The 17993-nt window shown below is 24.3% G+C and overlaps 1 protein-coding gene across 1 annotated transcript; it reads right to left on the bottom strand.

Annotated features, from left to right (window-relative positions):
* On the bottom strand, window positions 1–9860 carry LOC145838576 (uncharacterized). Its single transcript, XM_082946191.1, has 5 exons — window positions 9803–9860; window positions 6088–6179; window positions 4764–4865; window positions 2427–2616; window positions 1–666 (listed from the first exon to the last, which is right to left on the bottom strand). The coding sequence occupies exons 1-5, from the start codon at window positions 9815–9817 to the stop codon at window positions 505–507; spliced, it is 561 nt and encodes a 186-aa protein (XP_082802317.1). The 5' UTR covers window positions 9818–9860; the 3' UTR covers window positions 1–504.
* Between the last annotated feature and the right edge of the window lie 8133 nt (window positions 9861–17993).

Raw genomic sequence — 17993 nt, 5'->3', positions numbered from 1 at the left:
TTTATTAATTCAAACAATAAAAAATTAAATACAAAAATAGATGATGAAAACCACAATTTAAGTATAAGAACAGTCTTTAAACTGTACACATCATTTAAATTTACTTTTTCAATAAAAAAATTGCTTTAAAACTCAAGGAAGCAACTCTTGCATTGTGTAATTATTTGTTATCACAATTTACAAAAAGTTTCATACGTTTAAAACTACTTTAATAGAAAATAGCAGCTACTTGTTTATTAGAATTATCAAAATTTTTATCAATAAAATTGAAGTTTTTTTTCAGCTATTTAAAAAGAGTATCTAATTTACTGTATACCCTATGCTTCATCTTCTAAAAAATTCGTTTTAAATGATATAACGCACAACAAATTTTACAAAAAACACAACATTTTAAATAAAATTAAGTGTCCAAGGGGCTTCTCGTATAACTTTTACTTCTTAGTTGGGTTGATAATTTACCAACGTAAACTCGTAGCACCACTTTTAAACGCATAAGAAAGTTTGCTAGTTGATATCCAGCGGTGGTATAGGGCTAGGATTGGCGACGTCTGTTTCTAATTGATTTGAAGAGGAAATGTAGCTGTTAAACGTCTGGTTACTGTTTGATTCATCTTCCACCTCGGCTGTAGCTTCCAAATGGCTAAAATCATCCATCGAAACAGTTTCCTGTAAATAAAACGATTGAAGGTTATAATGTTTAAAGGGTATAGGGGTGGTAAATCACTTTTTTCACATTTTGATCTTTTTTATAGAGTTTTAACTTAGTTACAAGATGCTATTTAAAGATTTTGAAAGTAATTTTTTGAAATATAACAGGTCAAAGTCGTAGGCAGCAATAGATTTCTTATGGGAGACGCAAACAAAAACCGCAAAAAAAAAAGACTATTTCACTAAAAATCTATCTTTTCCTACGTTTTTAAGATAACTACCTCAAACTTTTAGGAAATGTTTCTTGCATATTTAGAAAATTCTGTTAGAAAGTGCTGTTTTTAAACATAGAAACAAAATTTTATAAAAAAATAAACAAAAAAAAAGTTTTCTTTTTGTATTTTTTGTCATATAATTTTCAGTTTTTTAATTTATATTTATTTAAATAATTTATTATATTAATTTATAAAATATCTCTCTCTCTCTTTTCTTCTATTTAAAAAGTTTAAAATTACTAAAAAAACTTATAAAAACACATTTTGTTTTACTTAACGATTTAAATATTTAAAACTATAAGAAATTTCTATTGGTTATAAAATTCAACTTTAATAAAAACATTTTTTTATTTCAAAGAACAGAAACATTTTATTTTTTGTAAAACTTAAGTTTCACTAAAACTTTTTTTTTTAATTACAGTTTCACTAAAGTACAAAGTATAAATACAACGCTCTTTTTTAAAATATTCTTTAAAAACAGCGTTAACTTTATATTACAACTGAATTATAAATAAATCTTATACATTTTGATAAATTGACACTCTATAAAAAAAATTAAACCTCATTATGTAATACTACATAAACTAAATGTTGTCGGCAACTTATCGCCTTTGATAGTTTTAAGCGATATCTTTAAATTTAAAAACTTTAAAATGCCAAATTTGTTTTGTCAATAAATTAAATTTTTAATTAAAATTATTGTCAGACGTGCGTATCGGGACATGCCTGCTTTACTACATGACCTGGAATCCACTTTTCTTCCGAGATATATCAGCTTTAACTTCTATGAAATTAGGCTGAAATACATTCCTAAAACACGGCACACAAGCAATATAATAACTACTAATAGTTCAAGTATAAGAGGTATCATTTGAACATTATTTAATTGTTTCAGAGTTCTTTAAACATTTTATAGTTCATATAAGCTAGAGTCTTTAAATATTTTTCACTTAAATTTAAATTGTTGTTATTTTTTATTTAGTCCAAGTTATTTTTATAGGTAACTTTTTTTTTTTGAAATATTGTTGTTAAAATAGTGTTTTGTGGTTTTTTATATAGGGGTACATTGTTGAAACTGTCTTGTCTGATTTATATATAGTAGACTAAAATAGTAATAATTAAATAACGTAAGATTTGATTATGATGAGTAGTACCAATAAATAAAGTGTACAAAAATACATACCTTACATTGTAACAATTTGCAGATATTTAATACATAAGAAATATAAAGCTTTTATCCTACTTAAAAGCAAGTTTTTTTTACTTATATTATTAGATATAAAAAAATTAAAAGCTATACATGGTATTTTCTTCTACTACTGTATTAAATCAATTTTTAAATAGTGGTTGGAATGCATTACAAAACAATTATCTTACTTCTTTTAATTAAACAAATAATCGTCACAATTACAAAAGATTTTTTTGGACAAAACACCATTCAAGTTTAGCTAATCTGATTTTCGACCATGCAATTCATATATAACAAGTTTGAAAATAACTTACAGTGTCAATAACTTCATACTGCGCTTCGTCATCGCTTGGCTGCTTCTGGTAAGTTTCAATTTCTTTATTGTGGTTTGAAACGGGATTCATCAGCCGGTGGATTTGTTGCGGGTTGACCGGATGCGCGAACGGAGCCACTATCCGCTGAGGTACCACCCCTTCCTTCTTTAGCTTGTTTTTTATTGCTTGTCTGTTCGAATATCGAAACTTTAGTTTTTCATAATAAGTAACTTATAATACATTATTCGCAGTATATTTATTAGTTCCTGAAATAAATGGTTGTTTAAAACAATCTAAATGTACTTAAATATAAGTTTGTCTAAACTGCTTTTGTTTTGTCTATTTGCTGAATTCATGACTTCAATTAAATCTTACCACTAATAAAAACGATTGCAGAGCAACCAACTTAAGAAAGCATTTGCATTAGTATATGCAACAAAGTTTATACCAAAACTCCGAAAATTGCAACCCACGGGTAGAAAATTTCAAAACTTGTAATGTCTTTGATTTTTTTTTTTAATTCGAAATTTTCATTAGATGTTTCAAGTAAGTTATAAACAGTAAAAACTAAAACTACGATTGCAGCATACGAATATTTTTATTTACGAAACTAGACCCGCAACCACCAACTACCTGCCCACCCCTGTTTTTATAATTTGATTTATTTTTTGAAAACTGTGGTATAAAAGTTTTGTATAGTATTATTCAGAACTAAAACTATAATACTCGATTATGTAATAAAAGTAAGAAGCATTCAATAAAATTGCTTTAAAATGATTCATAAAAAAATTATTGAGTAGACTCACAAAACAAGCTTAAAAACAAAATAAAATTAGCTTCAATCAAATGATACACTGTAGTAAAGACGAAAACAGAGTAAAAATGTGTCTTATTTTAATTACCTGTACTTGATTGTCATACTTAAAAACTATTAATATTTTATCTATGTAGTCAAACATAAATTAATTATTTTTTGTAAAACTTGTGCAAGTAGAAACTAAAATTAATTGTTAAAAACATATATAACTATTTACAACTAAAATTTTCAGTAAGAATATTTTAGTTTTAAGTGTCTCAAATCTTCCCTTGGTTGTGTGAAGTTCTTTGTGATTTTTTTGCCTTTATCGATCGTTTTAAATAAAAAAGTTATTTTTATTTAACAAAAAAATCTACAAATTTATTAGTAAACGTTATATTGTCTAAAGTACTTTCAAAATCTTCTTCAGTAGACAATTAGAACTGATTAATTCAAAATCTTCTTGCATATAAAAAAAATATTTATATGCAAGAAGATTTTGAATTAATCAGTTCTAATTGTCTACTGAAGAAGATTTTGAAAGTACTTTAGACAATATAACGTTTACTAATAAATTTGTAGATTTTTTTGTTAAATAAAAATAACTTTTTTATTTAAAACAACTAAAATTTTATCAGGATTGCCACTGTTTTTGAGAAATTTCTTCCAGGTTTTAAGAATTTCTTACAGATTTTTGTAAGTACACGTTTTTGGGTCTATTTTTAGTTTAAAGTTAAGTCTAAGGTTAAAAAACCGTGTTAAGTAGTATAACAACGTTGAAAAGATACTGTAAAGCTACTTTAAATTAGTTTTTTAATTTAAAAAAAATTGATGATGACAAAAATTTTAATCTATATAGTAGACTTTTTGTTTCAAATCTTAACTTACTACTTAACATGTAAAAATTGTTTAAAATTCCAGAATTTTCTAGGTTATTTTTGTGATTTTGTTCAAAATTACAGTTTTTACTTTCAAAATTTCTCAATTTTCAGGTTTTTTAGCCTAAAATGTAAAAAACTAGGTGTTTTCAGGATTCCAAGTTTTGTGGCAACAATGTTTTAAAGAATAAATTTTACATTTCAAATTTTCAACTTAAGTTTGAACATATAAAATATATTATTATAATATTGTAACTTGTTTTAAAACAAACAATTAAAAGTTCTCGATTTTAAACATTGTTTTGTTAGTAATATATATATAGAGATATAATGTATACTTCTAAAATCATTTAATTTTTATTTTCATTATTCTTTAACCTTTTTACAATAATTTGGAAATATAGCATATCAAAAACACATTCATTATTTCTAAATAAATACAATTAAAATATATACAAATATAGTACAATAATTAAAAACTGATTCTAAAAGCAAGTACTAAAAAAAAAAGATTCTTGTAGAATTTGATAGTTAAAGCTACAATAAAAGTGGTCTTAAGAAAAGGTGTGAAAGTAAAGGTTAAAAATGATAAAACATTCTTTGAAAAAATAAGTATTACATTCATTAAATAAACCCTAAAAACATTAATGCCTAAAAACTCACAAAGATCTAGTTTTTATTTTGCTAGCTACTTTAGACATATCATCTCCAAACACAGTAATAGCATTCCTTAACTGCTCCAGTTCCTCTTCTGTCCATTTCGTTCTAAAATATTTTTTTTCAATTTATTATATTTATTAATATTATTATTTAGTAGAAAAACTGATTAGAAGTTCACAAAAACTAATTTATAAAGTTATAATGTATTAGATTTATCTACATCATCAGATACTTTTTAGAGATAAATAAAGTCTAAGTTAGTGAGTTCTATAGTTTTCTAAAGCTTTTAAAGGAGAAATACTATAACAACCTTAATCTTTTACATTTTATTCTAATAAATATTGTTTAGAGAAATATTTTTATTAAATTTCGAGCGTCCCTTTTTTTCAAGCTTATTTTTGCATGATTTGGCGTTAAGGGCATATGGGGGGGGGGGGGGGGGGGGTAAACACCCTTTTTTGGTTTTTGATCTTATTTTATATAGTTTTTACTAAGCTACAAAATGCTTTTTACAGATTTTAAAAATTCAAAATAATTTTTGAGATATAGCCGGTCTAAGTCGGAGGCAACAATAGGTTCCTTATGGGAGACGCAAACTAAAACAGCAAAAATATACTATTTCACTAAAAATCTATCTTCTCCCTGGTTTTTTGAGATAAATACCTCAAATTTTCAGGAAATGTTCCTAGATATATTTAAAAAAATTCTGTCGGAACAATTATAACTTTCTTGTTTGTTTACTACTTCTCATGTAAAAATGGTTTGAAAATTCCAGGTTTTTCCAGGGTTTTTTTCAAAACTTCCCAAATTTCAGGTTTTTTAGCCTAAATTGTCAAATTCCAGGTTTTTCCAGGTTTCCAAGTTTTTTTGGCAACGTTTGTTTAAACTCAGTTGAAATATTCTTTTGTCAAATCTTTCATAGTTGAAGTGTGTTGACTCATTTAACACACAGAAACATATGTCAGTGTGATAAAAGAAGAATACTGTATAGTTTGTTATTTTTTTTTATATAAATTTTGAAATATAAAAATGTGTTAAATATAAGGTAATTATTATTTAAAATTTAAAACCTTAACAACTTTTTTAAGAATAAAAGTTAGAAATGTAATGTAGCATAAAAAAAATATTAAAAGTTGAACGGAAGATTTCTTTTAAAGTGCTAAGTTATCAAGTAAAGTGAGTTAAAATAAACTTAGCATGTGACTCAAATTACAATACAATAGCATTTAAATTTATAATTTTATCTTAAATACTTTAATATTATATGTTTTGGTTTTAAGAAAACAAATGCATTTACTTTAACTTGAAAATAAAATTTAATTAATACCCTGGTGGTGCTTCAACTTGTGGATGTATCTCCATTATCAGAACTGCCATTTTTTGAAAAGCTTCAGATGCAGTTTGAAATAGCTCGGCTGTCTGAAATAATTTTAAAATCATATTTGCATAACACACTTAGATTGGTTTACTTAAATTAAACTAACTTTACATTTAAAGATTAGTATCACAAGTATTTTTTATATTAACAGTCTGTATTTTGAAGTTAGAGAGCAAATTTAAAATTTCAGTTGTTTATTAAACTAAAGTTACTAAAAAAAGTATAAAATTTTCTATTTTTAAACTAAATAATTGCAATAGCAATATTGAAAATAGACTTACTAAAATTAAACCTAAATTTTTAAAGCATTATAAAATAATAGAAATAATTCTTTAAATAAAAAGTAAAATGAAAATAAAAGACTATTATATTGAACTATTCAGTTAGTTTTAGCAATGCACTAATAGCCTAAGCTATTTTCTACTGCTTTCAAAAGATATACTAACTTTATGCCAAATAGGACTCAAGGCATTTTTTTAATTATCATTTGCTCTATGAGAACTTGATTTATAAGCTTTATATATAATAGAAGTCTTTTTTATTTTTGAGATATTTTCAGTTTTTTTTATATTTGTGAACTGTTTTTCATATGTTTAGCTTAGATCACAATTTTCAAATGTAAACTTTCTTAGAAATTTAAAGATTTACAACAAGAGTCAGTCTACTTTATTTTTGTTTTTGATCTCAAGACTTCAAAAGTATTCCTATAACAGATAAGGCCATAGGGGGGTAACCATGTATTTTACAAGTTGATCTTATTTTAAAGAGTTTTTATAAGCTTGAAGATGCTTTTTATCGTTTTAAAAAATTTAAATTTTTTTTTGAGATATGACTAGTCAAAGTCGGGCCGCATAATAGGTTTCCTATGGAGAGGGAAAACTAAAACAGCAAAAAAAGACTATTTTATTTGAAATCCATCTCCTCCTACATTTTTCAAGCAATCATCTTCAAACTTTCACAGTCTAATCTTTATACAATAGCAAAAAAATGTTATTTAAAAAAAAAACACTTTTTTTTTTAATTTAGTGATAATTTTTTTTTTTTTACATTTTTAAAATTCTTAAGTACTTTTTTTATCCTTTTAATATAAGGAACATTTCACTGAAAATTTAAAGAAGATTGCTTGAAAAATGAAGGAGATAGATTTTTAAATTTCTGAGAAAATTGATACCAAAAAATTTGCGGTCCACACGTTTGTATCAAAAACTACTTACAAAAAATAAAATATCTCAAAAATTAAATGATATTTTTGAGTTCTATAGAAACAGGCTTGAAGTTTGTATTTAAAGCTTTTATATATAAGCCAAAGTTAATTTTTGTAAAAAAAAAAATATCGGACCCCCCATGGCCATAATATTTTCATATCAATTTAACATTTACATGTAGTTATAGGCATTTTGAATTGCATATAAAAAATATTCAGTAAAGAATAAAATGAGAAACTTTGTAAACATAGGTTAAACTAGAAATAAATTCTATCTTTTTACCAAGAAGGTGCTGATTTTATAATTTAAAATAAATTATATCTTAATTTGTTATCTATATGTATTATCAGTATATTTTAGATATTTGTTTGACTTAACAAACTTACCATTATAAGTAATACTTCTACTAAAAATCATGTTTATTTTATTTTTGTATATATGTCAACTACTGGAATTAAACCTTACCACATTCTACTGATAAGTTTTTAGAAGTTATTAGGACCCCTTACGCAATCAAGCAACAATTTACTTAATCTGTTGTGCAAAAAATTTTTTTTACTGTGAACAGAGTTTTAAGAGCTTGAGAACCACTTATTTAAGCTAAACTGACTTGAGTTCATATTTACCATTTACTTACAATTAATAGCAGCTTGTTAGTTATTGTACGTGATTTGTAATTTGTTTTAAGTTAACTTTTTTTAATTTAAGTTTGATTTTGAAATGTTTGTGTGAACACTTTATATTTTAGATAGGTTGCTATGCCGACTGAACACTTGTTGCTTAACAAACAAATATTTGTTTAATATGACTTAAAATGTCATGTTAAGTAACTTTTGTGAATCAAATATAAAAAATATATAAACTGTGCTGCATAGTAACAATGTGAAAGCAATTGCTATAAATACTTTTAAATGACTTTAAAAGTAGCATTCAAGTAGATCAATATAATGTGAAAAAATATGATAGACTTTCTGAATGCTTTTAAAAAACTTAATATTAGTTAAAATTAGAGATAAATAATTATAAACAACTATATATGTAATTGAAAAGTCCAGCAAAATCTAAGGAAATCAAATGCTTTTTGGTTATTTTTTCATACATTATAAGCTTTTTATATTTAAATAATTAATTGATATTTATTTTTATTTTATACTAAAAAGCACATAAGAGCCAGCGTTAACCAGTATAACAAATCTAAGGTGAAATGAATAACATTAACTATGGTAACAAAATTTAATTCTTTGAAGCTCTATCTACTATACACAGCCTTGGTTAAAAGCTATAAACTATTTTTAAAAACTTTGAGCTTTAATAAACCTCATTTTAGAGGAAAGCTTTGAAAATACTTATTATAGCTTTAAATCATAGAAATTAAAACATGTAGTAATTTATATAGATTACTAGTGAAGTGACAATGTTAGGAGGGTTCAGATGAACATTATTTACTTCAAATATTTATAGCAGAGTGGTCACAAGCTTTAAAGAAATGATTTCCAGGTTTTCTGATTTTAAGTTTTATAAGTACAAGTTTATTATACATTTTTAGTATAAAAATTTGTTCAGGGTAAATGTGTTAGTAAAAAGTAAAATTTTACTGAAAATATAGTTCAAATTCATTTTATGGCAATCAAAACTTTGATTTATATGCAGAATTACTAAGGTAATAAAGCTTTTTATCTTATAACCATTATTTTGATTTTACAAATACAGATTGTTTAAAATTCCAGGTTTTTAAGTAAACTGGCCACCCTTTTTCAACCTAACTAATATATGCAACTAAAAAAAATTGTTTAAACTTTTCATTTGAAACACCATTACTACAGATTAGATATTTTTATGGTACTCTTATTATTTCTGATGGGAAACTGAAGTTTCTAATAAACTTTTCTCATTAATTTAATTATATTTGAATAGAAACTTAATTAGAAAATTGAAGACATAGATAAAAAAGATACTAAAATATTTTGTTACTTTTTAATGGTAGCTTTTTAATTCTACAAAAAATAATTACTTTACTTTTTGGACATTTAGAAGTCCTTAGAAATGTTTTTTTTTATAATAAATCAAAAATTACATATATTTTTTATGGTAAAAAAATATCAGTCTCAAACTCTACTCCTTGCAACAGTAAATGTTTTCTGGGGAAAAGTGAGTGTATTACATCATATGTAATTTTACCTGCCCCATTAATATCTAACTTCAACTATCCAAAAATAAAAAAAAATAAAAACTATCTTTTAAACAAATAAAAAAAACCTTTGTGGACTGTTATTACCCTTGGAGACCTTTTACCCTTTGACCAATTACTTTGACCCTGAGACCAATTACCCTTGGAGACACTAATACTTTATTTAATTAGTGTATTTTTCTTTCTTTTTAACATTTTTCAATCTTTGCTTAAAGAAAGTAATTAACTATTATTTTAAATTTCAACAAGTTATTACCAATCACAAACTTACTTTAGATGAACTCATTATAGTTGTTGGTGAATTTTAAGCCTATGATTTACATTCAGATCCTTTTGATATTTTTCATATATTGCTTCAATAAAGTGCTTTTCTTATTTTTACAAAGTGTATAATCAACGTTCAAAACATGTGTTTAACTCAAATTTTTTTGGACACAAAACAGTCTAACAGCGTGTGCTTAAAATTAGTGAATTTTTTAAGTTAGAATTATTAGTGTCCGATATTTTTTAAAACTAATGTTATAAATAAAAAAATAACATTTTTTTTCAAGTTTCTTTTTTTATAAAAAGTTTACTATTTTTAAACCAGCTATTAAAACAATTTATAGTCCTTGTCACGGACATGACTTTAAACTGTTTCCTGGTGTATGACTCGGTATATAGAGTAAAAATGAAATATTCAACACTATCTATGCTAAAAACTAGCAAAACTATTTGTAAAACTTTTGCCTTAAACTTTTTAGTTAAATAAGTATACTAAAATTATAACAGTACTCAAAAGATCAAAACCTAGTTATAAAAACCAGTTTTTTTTCAAGGATTAGTTCTGAGATATTTTTTAATAATGTTGCTTTTTTTTGTAACGTATCAACTATTTAGTCTTCTTGCTAAAAAAAAGTATATTTAAGTTACAGCGCACTTACATATAACAGAATTTATAATAAAACCTTTTTGATTAATCAGTTAATATTGACTGATACCATTTGTTGTAAACTGTGCTAGTGTTGCAAGAACTCAAGAAATAAAGAGTTCTAAATACTAAAACATTTTTTACCTAAAATTTTAAACTCGATTAACTTTTGTAAAAACTTTCAATTTAAATTACCAAGCTTACTCAAATCTTTTATTTAAGAACTATAGCTACCCTACTATACAATACAAAGTAAGTAATGTTTTTAGTATGGATGGGCTCAGCAGACAAAGTCACTTTAAGCAGAAACCTATAGCTTCCCAGGGCTTTACAAATACAATGTTGGCTTAACTTTTAAAAGCATTGTTGCAAACTTAATAAGAAAATATTTTTAATCTCAGTGTTAATCGTGAAGTTTTATTTTTAGTGAAATATTATTATAATTAATGTCGCTACGAGATTGTGTTAACGAAGTCAGGTCGTATTTTTTAAATTCTGAAGACTTTAGTTTTAAAAGTAGACTATATTATAGTAAAATGATAGCTGATATTTATTTTCAACATAATAACACAAAATTAATTTTATTTTTATTAATTACAACATTCAGCAACAATTATTTAAAAACTTGTCATTCTAACAATTACAAATAATAAACTTTAAAAATTTACAAAAAAAAAACTTATAGATGTTGTTTAAAATTTGTTTATATTTTAATTTGAATTAGTTAAACATATCCTGTCCAAGATATTGTTAAGCACTTGTGACAGAATTATTTTTTTTTTATTTTACTTTAAAAGAGCGCCTGACTATTAAAATTACATATATTTTACATACATTTAACATTAAATTAACCTTAACATTTAAATTTTAAACTAAGAAAATTAGTAAAAAATTTTTTTGAATTTTAATCAAAATTTTGTTGTGAGACATTGCTTAAAAATTAAGAATTTTTGAAAAAGTGTTTTTACCTATTAAATAACATGACGGTTGTTTTAGGATCAGTGCTTTTATGTAACATTTAGTCTTTGAAACAATTTTAAACATTGTTAATTTTTATTTTATATAAAATTGTAAGTGTTAATACAAATCGTCTGTTTCTTTAACTTATTTTCACTATCGACTGTTCTACTAAATTATATTAAAAAAGTAAAAATGTTAAACACACTGCGTATTTTATCAAACCTAACTTGTTCAAAACATTTAAACTTTTTTTTGCCTAAAAAATTTAGCTATTTATAATAAAAATATTAACCAATATTTATTTTAACAGTTTATTACTAACAAAACAATGTTTCACTCCTGTTAGTAATAAACTGTTAAAATAAATATTGGATAAAAATCTCCTTAAAGACATTTAAGTCGAGAACTTTAAATTATTTAATTTAAAACAAGTTACAATGTTATAAAATTTTAAACTCAAAATATTAATTAACTTTTTTGGGTTACAATATTTCAATAATAAACGTTGATACATAACATTTTTTTATTAAGTAGAATTTTCAAAACATATTATCAACTACTTTTGTGTTTAACTAAGCTATAAACTATAGTATTAACAACTATAAATGCTAGATAATTGATACGTCATATTGAGTTTAAATAAAAAAAATTTGAAAAAAAACTGTATAGATAAGTACTATTATAGGAAGGTTTTTGAAAGTAATTATATACCATTTGCAATTTAATATAAATAGATTATTCATTTTGTTTTATATCTTATTTTATTACACAAAGCTTTTCAAAACTATACAAGTTTCATTGTCAAGTGATAAATTATAAATGAAATTTGAAAATTTTTTGGTAAGTGAACAGCTTAAGAAATAACTTTAAATCATGACGTATGAATAAATTAAATAAATACAAAATTTAGAGATTTAGAGGTAAAACTAAAGTAAAGATATGTTTATTAATAGATTGTTAATAATTTTCTTTTTCCGTTTAATACTATTTTCGTGTTTAAATAAGGTCGCTCTTCCTCAATCAATATTGATTCCAGGCTGTAGAGTTCGCTTTGCTTAGATCGTTTCAAAACTTTGAAGTTTTGAACAATGTCAGAGTTTTGACAGGGTGTCCAATTAAAAAGATGTTCAAATATTGCGCTGTTTTTATCTGTTTCGCAGTGGTCTGTAATTCGTCGGAATATTTGCCGTGATGCTTCTCCAATGTAAGAGATGCTCTGATCTGCAGAACTCGTATAGTTTTGAAAAGCTTTGTGTAAAAAAATATAAAACAAAATGTATAATCTATTGATACTAAGTTGCAAATGGTATATTAATACGTTCAAAAACCTTCCTATAAAAGTACTTATGAAAAAACTTAGATATTTTTACTTATTTACAGTTAAACCGTTATGACATTAAATTTAAAGTAAAACAAATATTTTCTAATTTTTCTAGTATGCAAAGAATTTAAAAAAAAAATTAATAGTATGTAGCTAAAAATAAATTTAATTACAAATAATCAATCATGTAGCATAAACAAGTTGTTTTGAAATGTTTATATCTAAACTTTTATAAGATAGTAAGTAAACCATATTGCACGCGCATCCATTGTTAGTTTTTATTGTACCTCCTATCAAATAAAAGTACTAATTTTAGTATATCGTAGAACTTAGCTTAGATTTCACATAAATGCATCAGAAAAGACTGAAAACTCATTAAAATACATTAAAATAAAAAGGATTAGTTATGTTATTGATTTTCCTCTTAGTAAACTGTTTATTTAGCTACAGTTATTATACAAATACTTAGTCCTTGACAAGACGTAAAAAGTTATAAGTGTGGTGTGCGACTTGAAAACCAAAAGGTTCTTTGTGCACCAGGTCCTAGGACTAAATATTTTGAGCTTTTTTTTTTTACAATAAACTATAATACAAAGCAGACTAAGATTTTTTTATTATTTAAAGCGACTATTACAGCATAAAAAAAATTTAGGCATATTTATTGAAAAAATTAAGAAGTAGCCCTTTACAGATATATTTGTAGAGGGCTAAACTGGGAGACTGATTAGAAAACAATAAAAAACCTGTGTTGAAGAACTTTTTCAATTACTCAACAGTTTATATAGTTCAATTAAAAATACAGGTGAAATTATCAAAAATTCGGTTCTCAGTTTAACAAAAATAACTACCCAGCTGACCTTTTGTTGTATTATTATATTCAAATGACAATTTTAAATGTAATGTCAATTAAATGTTACTATTCTCATACTTATTACACTATGAAAAAATAGAAGTTTAGAATATTACTTAAACTATAAAAAAATAAAGTTATTTTTTTAGTTCAGTCAATTTCTTTGTTAGTTGTAATGTATAGATTTAAGTGACTTTTACTAAAACCGTTAAGTTTATAAAATATGATCAAGCAACAAAATTCATTAAATTTTAAAAAGTGTCCTAAGTTATAATTTGCATGTTTTAAACTTTAAAACTTTTAATCCACGAGTATTTAGCTTTGATAAAAAATAGGATTATTTTATAATTTATGAAAGTTTGTTTTAAAATTAGCTAGTTTAGAAAAAAAAAAACGGAATTTAAAACAAACCTTTTGATCATAGTGTTTATTTTGTATTAAAGAGCTTTAATTATAATAATAAATCAGTAATTTTAACTTTAAATTATAATACAAGCCATCTCACATTTAAAAATTATTAAAAGAAAAACTTATTCTGTACAAAAAAGTAAGACAAACAAATCATTTTTAAAAGTTTATAAAAATAAATCAAAATAATATCAATTAGCCGTTAAAAAATACAATTTTGAATATGAAGAAAAATTATACAGAAACACAAATTCAAAAAAGGTTTATAGTTACGTAAATACATAAACTTAAATTAAATACTGCAGTACTCCTTTTATATGACAATTATGAAGATAAAACAGAAACCTCAATTGAAGACTTTAAAAATTCAAATAACCACGTAAAAGATAAAATCGTTAGAACCCCAGAAAATATTCCACCCTATTTTGTTATATATGCAATTCTATCAACAATTTTTCCACTTTCATTGATTTTCAATTGCTCTAGAATTAGCTGAAGTACTAAAACAATGGAAAGTTTCTTTTGTCAATCAAGTTCATAAGAAACGTAAGAAATAAAACAAGTTAAACAATAGGCCAATATCTTTAACTAGTAGCTGTTCTCAAGTTTTTGAACAATTTTATCAATAAAAATTCTTAATCTTTTTTTTGACTATAATTTACTATCTGATAAACAATTTGGTTTTGTCCCTAACCGCTCGTAAAACATTCAACAACTAACATGCTTACATTCATGGACAGTTTCTTTATCTCAAAAAATAATATAGTAAAGTAGTTTACACTGATATTAAAAAAGCTTTCGATTCAGTATCACACAAACGAACATTAAAAATATTGAGCCAGTATGGACTACATGAATCCTTAGTGAAGTGGTTCAATATTTTTTTATTGGGAGATCACAAAGAGTTGTCATTAATGATACTCTGTCAGACTCTTTATCGATATACAGTGGAGTACCACAAAGTGGTGTAATTGGTTCCGTTCTTTTTCTAAATTACATTAACGATATTAGTTCAAACATTGATACTAAAATAAATATGAGTTTGTTTGTTGATGACACATAAACTTTTAGTCGGTCAAATATCTCCTTACAATCTACTCTAGATAATATCTTCAAATGATTAAAAAAAAATCGATTTAAATCTTAACAAATGCAAAATTCTAACAATCAAGAAAAACAAACCGTTTGACCCGTTTGACCTATTAATCAATAACACTAGGATACCAACCGTGAAAGTTTTTAAGGATATAGAAATATATATCTCTGAAAATTTAAACGAAAACATAAATATATTATATGATGTTGCAAAAGTTTCATCCTATTAAGTATCAAAGTTTTAAAACTAAATCAGCTACTATTCAGACAAAACTATTTAAAACATACGTTCGTCCTAATCTTGAATACAATACCCAAGTTTGGTCACCCTATTTAAAAGAATATATTAACAAAATAGAGTCTGTGCAAAGAAATTTTACACGTTTTATATGCAGTGGTTGTAACATATCCAGTACATCGTATAATGATAAATTGGTTAAACTTGGACTAAAAACTCTAGAATATAGAAAAAGGGAATTTGATTAATTTACGCTTTATAAAATTATTATTGTCAAATATAAGGTTTTTTTCAATATTTTTTTTTTAGTTTTTCCCATAAAAATTAATTATTAAGAAAACAATGTTTCACTCTTATACTATTGTATAATTGATTATCAGTTGTAACAAATAAACGTGAAAAAAAGTTTAAACAAATAAATCGATGGTATAAAAATAGATAAGTAATAATATATAATAAAAAAAAATATATAATAGATAAAAATTAACTTGTGTTAAAAAAACAACTACAACTTTTAATTATCTTTTTTTTTATTTCTACGAATTTTACAAACACTCTAAATTAAAAAATACTAAATAACAAATAAAAAAAACTCACGTTGAAGTTAGTAGTAAAAAAAATAGAGTATAATCATAAACTTGCAATTGGTATAGGTTTTATTTAAGAGTGCTTAAGTAAATCCTATACCAATTGCAAGTTTGTTGTTATACTTTAATTTTTTTACAACTAACTTCAATGTGATTCCGGTTTTTTTCAATTTTTTATTTAGTATTTTTTAATCTATAGTGTTTGTGAAATTCGTAAGCAGATAATTAAAAGTTGTAGTTAATTTTTTTTTACGAGTTAATTAATTAACTTTTATTAGTTTTGTACAAATGTGTTTGTATGTACTAAGTTATCGCCTTTTATATCAAGCAAATAAATTTAAACTTATTAATGAGTTTTTTATAATTTTAACATTGTTTAATATTTTGTTTATGTTTATTTTTTGTTAAATATAAGTGTTTTTTTATCATAGGTTGATTAAAGGGCTCAGATTTTGATACCTGAGTACAAAATTGCACAATAGAATAAATTAATTGAGTGTTATATTTTTCTCTAGGTTTAAACTTTAGTCCAAAAACTATTATAAAACTACTTTTTGTACTAAAAATATAAGGTTTTTCTTAAATTTTTATTTTAAGTATAACTATATAGTAACGCTTTAGTTACAGCAGTCATCATTTATAGATACTGATAAAACTTAAGTTCAATACAAAAAAAAGATTAATAAAACTAATAGGTTTAAGCAGGAGTCAACAAACTACAATTCGCGAGCCAGATATGGCCAAAAACGTAATTTTAAACTATAAAAATTGAACAAATTAACTTAAGTCAAGTTTTTTTACAACTAATATAAAAAATACGCTCTAAACTTTACTTTGAGTAAACACCAGCGTTCATTTGAAAAATATCCCATCCTTTATAACAAGGTTTTACTAATAAGGTAGAAAAAGTATATAATACTAATCATTTCAAATGAAGTCTTATTTTAAAGTAATTTATCAAACTTAATTAAAATTAAACATCTTATTTTTTTTAACGTTGAGTATGCGACTGGATGACCGAAAGGCCTTTTTGAGCACCCAGGTCATTGGACCAACAAATTTCTGAGTAGTTTAAAAGTACTTTAAAACAACCACGAGCAACTTCTTCTAGAAAAATTTCCCTGCTGACCCTTGCCTTAGAAACAATAAAAATATCAAAATAAAGTTCTAATTGTTTAAAAAAATATTTTAGCTTAAAAAAAAGGTTTTGTTGTTTAACTTTGAGGACTAGATTTTTTTAAATGTATTGTAACTGCAATTCATTAAAACAATATAGTTGACTTACAACCTTTTTTTTTAACATGACCTTGCATAAATCTTTGATTAGTTTTCTCTAACTCTGCTGAGATTTTTTGCAATTTTAACTTAGTTTTCCAACATTTATTACAAAAAACATGTGGGTCTTTCTCATGTTGATCCTTTGTCAGTTCAACGTTTTTTATTTATGCAAATATTCTTAAAAAGCGGTTTAGCTTAATGAAAATAACCAAATTACTGTTTTTTTATTTAAACATGAGCCTTATGATGCAGTTGAACAAAAGGAAAGTGTTTACAAACCAAACCGAAAATCGGTTTATTTACTTACAAGTCTGTTATCATTTGTGAAAAATTTAAAGTTTTATCTAGTTAACACTTACATTTGAAAATTAAAGTCAGCTGCTGTTTATAAGCTGCAGCCTTGTAATTGTTATTAATTAGGGTAATAATTAGTAGATAAATTATTTTACAGAACAATTTTAACGGTCATTGAAGAATTGTTATGTCTTGTTTAAACTCAACTGTTTTAATACAACATAAACTCACTATATATAGTTACAAAAATTTAAACCTATAAATATATAAAAAAAAGTATAATGCTTAACAAAAAGTAATTAATATCATATAAACAAGACTATTAAAATTACATTGGAGTCTGGATCTGAACTTTTGTGTGTAAATTCACACTCTACAGACACACTAAAAATATATGTTTTACGTCAATAAAATCATCCTGGACACAATTAAAACAAATTGATACTAAAAAAATAAAATGTTCATGAAACTTAAAACTATATATTTTTGAACACAGAAAAAGTATTTATTTAACAGCCTAA

This window comes from Thalia democratica, chromosome 6 (genome assembly GCF_965202585.1).
Source record: "Thalia democratica chromosome 6, ktThaDemo2.hap1.1, whole genome shotgun sequence".
In the NCBI taxonomy this organism is placed as follows: Eukaryota; Metazoa; Chordata; class Thaliacea; order Salpida; family Salpidae; genus Thalia; species Thalia democratica.
This window is presented reverse-complemented; position numbering and strand designations above follow the sequence as displayed.